This window comes from Geospiza fortis, unplaced genomic scaffold, assembly GCF_000277835.1.
Source record: "Geospiza fortis unplaced genomic scaffold, GeoFor_1.0 scaffold72, whole genome shotgun sequence".
In the NCBI taxonomy this organism is placed as follows: domain Eukaryota; kingdom Metazoa; phylum Chordata; class Aves; order Passeriformes; family Thraupidae; genus Geospiza; species Geospiza fortis.
The window spans coordinates 2,567,144-2,576,354 of NW_005054338.1; the positions used below are offsets into that span (position 1 = coordinate 2,567,144).

Genomic DNA, 9,211 nt, shown 5'->3' on the forward strand with positions numbered 1-9,211 from the left:
AATAATTAATACATTCATTACTGCACTTAACTTCTGAACAGAAGGCATCTTCCTTTTTTGCTTCTGCTACTTAGTAAAGTAAAACAGATCATGTATTCCCCTGAACTGTCTTACTTCTCTAGACATTCGTAAGGCTGGTGCAGAAAATGGAGCCTACCTGGTAATATCTTCTCAGTCGTATAAAGTAAAACTGATTAAGAGAAAAACATTCTTTAAGTTCCTAGAAAAGGCTGTTGGCTTCTTCCATTTATGATCAAAAAGATCCTAGAAAAAACATGTCCAGTCTTTAACAACACTAGGAAATTGAAATAACCAAAATGGGATATGATTGGTCTTTTGACTTTGACTTGAGGTGTCACCGTTCTTTACTTTTGCTGCTGAAACATCGTCTGGCTCCTAATGGCTTCTAACATTGCGTTTCTACCTACATTGATCATTTAATACCAGCATCTTCTTTCTGACAAACCACAAACACTTGCAGAACTTGACCTCTTCCCTTCATCGCTTTTGATTAAGAAGAGAACTATCTGCAGGAAATGCCCTACAAACCACAAAGGATTATAAAAAATATAATGATGAGTGAGTGATTCAGGGACTCTATGGCTCTGCTTGTGCTCCTGTAGTCTGATCTTGGTCACTCTTCCCTTCTCCGCTGGAGCTTTGCTGTAGTTTCTTCTAGTCGGCTTCTCCAAGCAGCAATAATGGCATCATCATCCATCTCTTCTTCCTCTTCTTTACGTGTGCTTCGCCTGTACTTAGAGACCTGCCTAGATGCAAACCTTTCTTCACTTTGCTCCACTTTTGCCTCCTTCTTTCCATCCTCTTCAGACTTTGAAAAGCTTTGGGTGAACTTTCTCTTTGCTCCACACTCTGACACGTCTGACCTGGCCTCCTCTTCACATGCCTCCACGTGATGAGCTCTAACTCGGCTCTGTGTAGATGGTTCAGGGGATTCAGAGTCAAAGGGTGGTTCAGGTGACTGGCTGAAAACATGCAGATCTGGGCTGCTTCCTCTGGAACTTGTCTCACTGACCCTGGACCTTGTGAACTTGTACATCTTTTTGTCCTCTTTTGCAGAAGCAGAGGAAAATCTTGACATGGTTCTCAGTGAATCTCCTGTTGACTCATAGGAAGAACAGCTATCTAGCTCTTTTCTTTGGGATCTGCAGAATCTGTAACTGGATGTCTCAGAATCCATCTGTCTAACTCTGGATGATCTATATTTCTCTCTAGCTTTCTCAGTCTGATCATAATATGATGGTGGTTCTCTTTCTGCTTTCAGGCCATTGAGCCACTTGGTAATATCAGTATCTACCTCTGACTTTGGTGCACCTGAGGTTGCAGGTTGACTGGACAGATCAAAGACTGCATCAGTTCTGTCAAAATCTGCTTGCAAGGGACGCCTGTGGCTGTTTGTTGTACTCTCTCTGTCATCTTCTGTTTCATCTTCCTCTGCTTTGGTCACCTTTTTTTTAAATAAAGTGCTGCGTTTATTGTCTCTGATCACCTTTTCAATTTGGTAGTCTGACATTTTTTCTCTCATTTCCATTTGCATCTCCTTCTCCTTCCTCCTGAGTTTCTTTAGGTCAACATCATCAGCAAAGAGGCTGTACAGTGGTTTGCTTGTCTGGGTCATCTTCATGTTTGAAGCAGTCCCTTCTGTCCTTGCGCTCACGGAGGTGTTGCAGGACAGCACAGACTGAGACTCAGCCCTGCGCAGGTCCTGCTGGTGGAGCTGAGAGGCAGTGAGGGATGAGCCACTCTGAGCACTGAGAAGAGAAACTTTGTCATCATCTGCTCGCCTGCCAAGGTCTCCAGACAGGGAGGCCATGGCGGACGATGGACGGGACAGCATCAGGATCTCATTCTGCTTTTGAGCAATGGTTTCACTGACCACGTTAGCGATCCAGTTCTGAATGCTTGCCATGGATATTGTGTCACCTGGGCCAACTGGGAGATTGGGAAGGGGTATATTTGGCATCTGCGTTGCTCCAGTACAACTCCTGGCCTGTGACAAAGATGAATGATTTGTCTGCATGCTCAGGGCAGAAGCTGCATCGTCAGCACCGCTTGCAGAAGGCGCTGAAGACCAGAAAGCTGACAGGGGAATACTCCCACTCATTGTACTCTCTGTCTCCCAGCTGCACATGGACTGGCTTTCTTCTAAAATTTTCTTTGAACGTTCAAGGAGCTCTACACGCCTCTGCCTCTTTTTAGCTGAAGCAGAATCCTCAGTTTTGGCAAATTCCACAAATTCTTCCTTGCTGCTTTCACTGCCCACCTTCTTCTGCCGCTTCACTTTCCAAGCCTGGTAAGCAGTCAGATCAATATCTGACAAACTCTTCCCTTCTGTTTCCTCCTGACCTGCCTGGCTGCCATCCTCTGCTGGAGATGGTGCAGATGATGGTTCTAAATCCTTCTTGTGAAAGCCAAACTGGATCCTCTTGACCTTCCACCTTTCTAGAGGAGTCAACTTGTCCTTGTTCTTTTGGCAGAAATTGTAGAAGGAGCTACAGGAGGAGTCTGAAAACACACTCTCCTCATCCACATCCCTCTCCTTTCTTCCCGTTTCTGGGGATTGTCTTTCCCCACAGGTTTTATTCCTAGAATGATACCTCTGAGCAGCTTCTTTCTCAATCTCCAGAAGCCTCTGATTCCACATGTCCCAGGTGCTCTCAGAAGACACAGAGTCTGTGCGGCTCCTCCTCATCCTGCTAAAGCTACTGGCTTCCAGCTGCTTTTTTAGGGTTCGGATCTCAAAACTGCTCACGCTCTCAACATCACTGAATTCACCTGATGGGTAAGGTCTTCCTCCCATGCTGCATTCACCATCCTCCTCCCTGGCTGTACCTGCCATCTGGTATTTCTCATTTCTGCGCTGCCAGTCGTGGATCCTCCGTTCCACATCCTCATCAGATTGCTCCTCTTCCTGATCCAGATGCTTTGGAGATGTTCTTCTTTCATAGTGAACTCCTGCTTCCTTTACAGATAGGCCTTGTTTCTTCCTCCATTCCTCATACAATTGTTCCTCTTCCTCCTCAGTGATCAGGGTGGAGTGTTTGGAAACCCAGCTAGTTTTTTCCACTGATGAAGAGCTCATAAAACTACCCAGAATGCTGCTGGTGTCTTCTTCTTCTACTGTGATGGAGTGGGCTTTGGCTCCCTTGATGCTCCCTGAGTCCCCAGCTCCAGACAGCTGTGAAGAAGTCCCTGCAGAGGGAAGAGGACTTTGGCTTGGAGTCACGTCCTCATCTCCAGAACGCTCCAGCTCTCGCTCCTCCAAGAGCTGCTCATTGAGCTCCCGCAGCTGCTTCAGGAAACCGTCGTTGGGGTAGATGGCACGCTTCTTCCTCAGGGTCATCAGAGCCTCCAGAACGGTCATGTGGTGGTAGATCATCAGGTAGGCAGCCACCAGCACAGCTGAGCGGCTGATCCCCATCTCACTGCTGACAAGGATTCTGCCTACAGACAGCGAATATGAAAGGCATCAGCTATTTCCAATAGCAGACAGGATGCTCTGGTATGTAGCACAAAAGCATTCTCTGCATAGTGTTAAAAACTACACCAATTATATGTTTCAGAGACTGAAACCAACACTAAATATTCACTAGCTTTACCTTAATAAAAATATGGATATATATGAATAAAAAGCACATTTTTTTAGTTTTTGAGTTTTAGTCTCAAAAACTGTGGGCAGGCACATTTCCAAACAATCTAAATAGTATTTGTATTTTCGCCTACACACTTCACTTACTCAAATAGTCAAAAAGCTTCTAATATGTATTAGAAAGGCAAGTGAGATATTCTTGACTTGCTGGTTGACAGAGGGTCAGACATTTAAGCTTTCCATGCTTTTTTCTCAATATGTAAAAAATGAGATATTAGCATTAGCCTCCGTGAAGGTAATGGGAAGATAAGCATGTAACTTATTTTTTCTATAAGGGACATTATAGGACTTAAATAACAATTTTATATTAATTTAATAGTATTTTTGCCAGAATCTGGATGAGTTTTGCAAGGTACCCTCAGACACTTACATTGAAGACTGGCTGGAGGCCAAAGTCCTGTTATGTCCTACAAGAACAGAACCAAGTAACTATCAGAAAAGAGCTGATTTTGATGCTGACAAACTGATCCAGGTGCTTCAAACTACTGGGACCACTGTCCTGCACCAGTAACTGTATGGCAAGAATCAAAAGTGAGGATCTGCTTTATTTTATAGCATTTACTACCTCTTGCAGAAAACCAAGCTTTGGCACAGACAAATTGTTTGGGGTTTAAGTTACTTGTATGGCAAATTACAGCTAAGAAAAGCTTGTAAATATGGAGAGAGTGTAAATGAGGCTTTGCTAGCTTGCAAACAACTGAAATTACTGCTTCTAAATGTGTGATAAACTCCAGTTTAATCAATCTGTTTGCACTGAAACTTAATGAAGCCAATTTAAGCATCATCTTTCTAACTGCTGATATGTTACCACAAGAGGTTTAGCTAATGAACCTCTTCCTCCAATCTTGAAATCTCTTTAATACCTTAGCATCAAAAGTCTTGGTTGCTTTCCAAGTGTTTTACCAGCCAGCTAAGCCAACCTAACAGCTCACCAAGAGGGGGAGATTCCTTCCTTTCATTTCTTCCAAGGCTCATCTGCCTTGGTGCATCCTCCTCGTGTTGTTGAGCTATTAAAACTGGCTCAACATTCCTTGCATGCTAACAAAACTTTACACTTTTCTTACTGTCACTACTGCTAGGAGGTAATCTGTTGCCTCTCTAGAGAAATGAGATTAATTGACAATTTATATGAAGAGTATCAGTGATATCAGAGACCCTGGTGCTTCTTTCGATACTGAACTGCAAAAAGATATTTCTAACTGTCCACTGAATTTGCAACAAAATGACCAGTGTGCACTGGAGGTCCACAGAATAACAATTGCCATGGAACTGAAGTGCAGCAAATCTGACAGCAGCCTGGATGTAGACACCCAGAGGTTCAACTCAGCCACTTGGGTTGTTCTAGTAAATCAGCCTGCTTTATGGCATCATAGCGAAACTGAAACATGCAGAGCACAGGAATATACCTATCTCTATTTATATAGTATTATAGACTATCAATATTTTTAAAAAATGTATTAGAGCAGGGATTCTACTCTTTGCTATAGTCAGTTTTTTTCAAATCAGCTGCAAGAGCTGACTTGCAGCCACTTTGAACCTGAAGCCATGGGGCTGCTGGGCTGCCTCCCCTTACCAGTTTGCTCCCTCCTGTTTTGAATGAGACTGGGCAGAAACAGGCAGGAGATGTTCACTGTCATGCAGAGGGCAAAGGCTCTGCCTTCTACCCCATTACAAACGTGGCGTATCAGCTGTTTATCAGAGTAAGGTTTCTCCCTGTTAATTCCCAAGCAACCTGGAATCACTTCAATCTTCTCCTCTTACCTCTGTAAGTCAGCAGGGCTTCATCAAGGAACTCGGCAGCTGGGCGGAAGTGTTTGGAGATATCTGTATCTGGAAAATCATCCACTTCAATGCCCAGGTACTGGATATTGAGACCATTGTAGAAACTTGCTCCTGTGTAGACACCTGTGCCATGAGCTGCATTCAGGACATGGGTGATCCCCAGTCTCTTCAAACGGCTTTTGTTCACTGCAACGCTTCTGCAGAAAAGGAAAAAACATGTTAGATATCAGTGCCCCTATTTTAGGAGGGAAAAGAGCTGCATGCTACAAGGTCTACGTAACTCCCAGTCCATGTAACTCATTCAGCATGAGGCACCACTCAGACCTCAATGTCCTTTCTACAGAGTTCTACAGGTATCTCTTTCCAATACTCACTGTGAAAAGAAAACAAGAAGCATGCATTCACCTGTAGAGCCATATGCTCTGCTTCCATTCCAGCTTGGTCTAAAACTCATACTGCTATCCTAGGATCAGGCCATGTACTTACTTATCAATTTTTACTACTCCATAATTGATGCTTGACTCTATATCCCCTTCTAATTCTGTCTGATCACTTACACAGGTATCTCATATAGCTGAACCATGGTACAGGAGACCTAATCATGTTTACTTGCCATTTGCTTTGGCATTACCTTTTAAACTCCCTTTTATATACCAAAGACTTTAGTTCCAATTTTAGGGCCAAATTCCAATCAGAACAGTGGAATTTGGGCTTATTTGTCTTTTCCTCTCCTAAGCTGTTGAAGCATCTAAACAGCATAGGAAAGCTGCTGATTCTATTCCAGAAGTATTTACTTTCCAGTGCATAGAGATTTCTGTGAGCACAGTCTGAAAAACACTTTAGGGCTCTCTAGGGATGAAAGGTATTAGATGCATGTAATACATGTTATGCCTTCAGTGGTTCCATTTGACCCTTTACTGGGAATCTCGTGCAGCTTGATGACGGAAGCCGACACTCACTTTTCTGCTATGAAGACATTAGGCCAGACTTCATCCACAGCGTCCCTGGGGGTCTCCAGCCTGTCCTTCATGAGTGCCCTCTGCAAGTCCATCACACACGGCGTGTTAAACAAGCTGGTGTCATCAATCTTCTCCTTAACTCGGTTGTACAGGTCTTCCACCATCAGCTGCTGCGCAGACTCCAACATCCTGGGACACACCGAGTCCACCCTGACGTTCTTTGTCTTCAGCTCTGGAATAAACTGACATTGTAACTAAAAGCACACAAGAACAATGCAAATGTATGAGCTATCATTACTTGTGCCTGGGACAAGCCTTGTGGCTTTTCTTCCCCAGAAATATCACCCTGCTCTGTCTGCAATGTGGGCAGGTACGTGTTCACCTAGGAACTGCCTCAGGGTAATCAGCAATGAGAAGGGCACATTGCACTCAGCCCCACGCTGGCCAAAGGCCTGGGAGTTAAGAGCACCCTTATTCCAGGCCCAGAAGAGGGGAAGTGGAGAGGGAGCTGCTGGGCTCTTCTCCCTGGTACCCAGTGATCAGACATGTGGGAATGGTTCAAAGCTGAGCTGGGGAGATTCAGACTGGACATTGAGAGGCACTTTCTCTCTGAGAGGGTGGTCAAACACCAGAATAGGCTTCCTAGGGAGGTGGTTAATGCCCTATCCTTGACAGTGTTTAAGAGATGTTAGACAGTGCCTTAATAATATGATTTAACTTTTGGTCAGCCCTGATAGTTGGACTTAGATGATCACATATGTCCTTTAAACTGAAATACTCCATTTTGTTCTGTTCTATTCCATTCTAGTCTAATTTAGTTTGTTGCAGCAAGCAACCAGCACTCAAACTTTTCCCCTGCAGTACACAATTCTGCCACAGATTCATTGCACAGCTTCAAAGGAAGTCACCAAACCTTTCTGTAAGTTGTTCTGTCTTTCTCTACTTCAGATGGAGTTTTCTCATAAGGGCTTTTTTATCATTTAGGATCTGTAGATGAGAAAGGCAAAGCAAGTGCAGCTTCAGGTCTCTGTAACTTGCATAGTCTCTTACCTTCACTGATGATTTGTTTGGCAGCCACAGCAGATGACAGATGGATTGGCTCCATGAAGATGCTCTCTGTGTCAGTGTCTGATATCACTGAATACCTGCCAAGCAACCACACTGCCAGTTAGGCAAATGCCCTTCACTGGGATCCCATCCCCACGACTTCAGCCCTCTTCACCCATTCCAGAGAGGAACAGCAGGGAACTGGAGCAGGGAGGATTCTTTGATTGTAGAAGGAAAGTCCCAGCTCTTCTCCCACGTCTCATTCCCACCCCGATCTCTAGCAGGGCACTACAGGCTTCAAAGATGCCTTAGCATCCAGTGTTTGCAGGATGCAGACAGGTCCCATGGGGAGAAGTTGCAGTGGGCTGGGAGTGCAATCAAATTGCCTGGTGGAGGAGTTTATGGGTAGAGAACATCAGTGTCTGGTTTGAGACTGGGAGGGGGATGGATCACAAGAAATAGCCTCACAAGTAACTCCCACTTAGACAGACAGACATAAACATGGCTCTAACTAGAATTTATTGAGTAATTCAAAACAGATTGTGCTAGAAAACTGTTGGGTTTTCTTTCTGCCAGTTAATTGCCTGCAAGCATCCTTTGAGTTACCACAAGCTGCAGTGCAAGCACTGAGATTGAAGCCCATGAATCTCTCCCTCAGTACTTTGTACCTTGGGCACTTCAGAGCATGAACCTGTGATCAGTCTCTCCACTCATTCAGTGTTATGTAACTGTGGGTCAGAAACCACCATGACACCCACAAACACCTTCGAAGTGTTATTTGACATAGTGTAATAAGTTTTTGTTAAGCAAAAAAGGCCACAACCTTAAAAACAAGTATATTTCCCTCTGGGTCCACCTATACAGTCCAAGAAGATTCAGTCTCTCAGACCATCTTAAGAAAATATTTTACAGAGCTTTTTCCCTGATCTACACCCTCTACACTGCCTTCCAAATAGATGGTACAAATCACAAGGACAAGTTTGCTGCCATCACAGACGCTCTCTGGCAATGCAAGGCTTGCAGACTTGCAAGACACTGTTTGTTTTTGTTTAATTAAAGCAGGAGAGGGAGGGTGATTAACATGCAGTCAGGGTGCAGCAGTGTCTGGAGAGCTGAACTGCTTTCAGGCTCCAGAATCAAAACAGAGGGCACAGCCATCGGAAACCACTTAACAAGCTCATCCAGGTCATTTAGTTGAGTTCCAGCACTTGTCAACCGTGACTGCAAGTAATCCTTTTCTAGTTCTTCAGAAGAGTTTATGAGATGAGCAAGGGGAGTCTCAGTCTCATTTACAGGAGCTGACACAAATTTGCAGCTGTGCCCTGCCTTCGATTCCTCTTGCTGTAAAGGCTGCCTCCAAGCTCAATAAAAAGGTAGCAGTTGGCAATAATCTGCCACCACAGGCTCAACACATTTTACCTGTAGCTGCCCTGAGCCTCTGTGAAACACAGATCTGCCCAAGCCTGGGTCTTTCAAGGACCCCCTTCTGGCTGGGAAGGATCTTGACATTTTCATCACTGTGTTTTGCCACTGACAGCAAGAAAAAAGGGACAAAAAAAGGAGAAGGGAAGGGAAGGGAAGGGAAGGGAAGGGAAGGGAATTTCTTTTCATTTTGAGCAGTAGGAGAGAGCTCAATACATAATTTACAATACATAATTTTACTTTATGTGAGCTCAGTGATCTTCCTAAACAATTTTGAAATACATGTTGTTAAATGAAATAAGTACTCAATTTTTCTGCAATGTCCTACAGTCAG

The 9,211-nt window shown here is 44.2% G+C and overlaps 1 protein-coding gene across 1 annotated transcript in view; it reads right to left on the reverse strand.

Moving 5' to 3' along the window:
* Positions 1–449: 449 nt before the first annotated feature.
* The window catches only part of DUSP27 (dual specificity phosphatase 27, atypical), a 9,621-nt gene continuing 859 nt past the window's right edge, over positions 450–9,211 (reverse strand). The window contains exons 2-5 of the mRNA XM_031058137.1: positions 7,459–7,553; positions 6,409–6,640; positions 5,429–5,646; positions 450–3,462 (exon numbers count right to left, since the gene is read on the reverse strand). Of these exons, the coding sequence (XP_030913997.1) occupies positions 635–3,462; positions 5,429–5,646; positions 6,409–6,640; positions 7,459–7,553 (3,373 nt within the window). The 3' untranslated portion in view covers positions 450–634. The remainder of the gene's footprint in view (positions 3,463–5,428; positions 5,647–6,408; positions 6,641–7,458; positions 7,554–9,211) is intronic.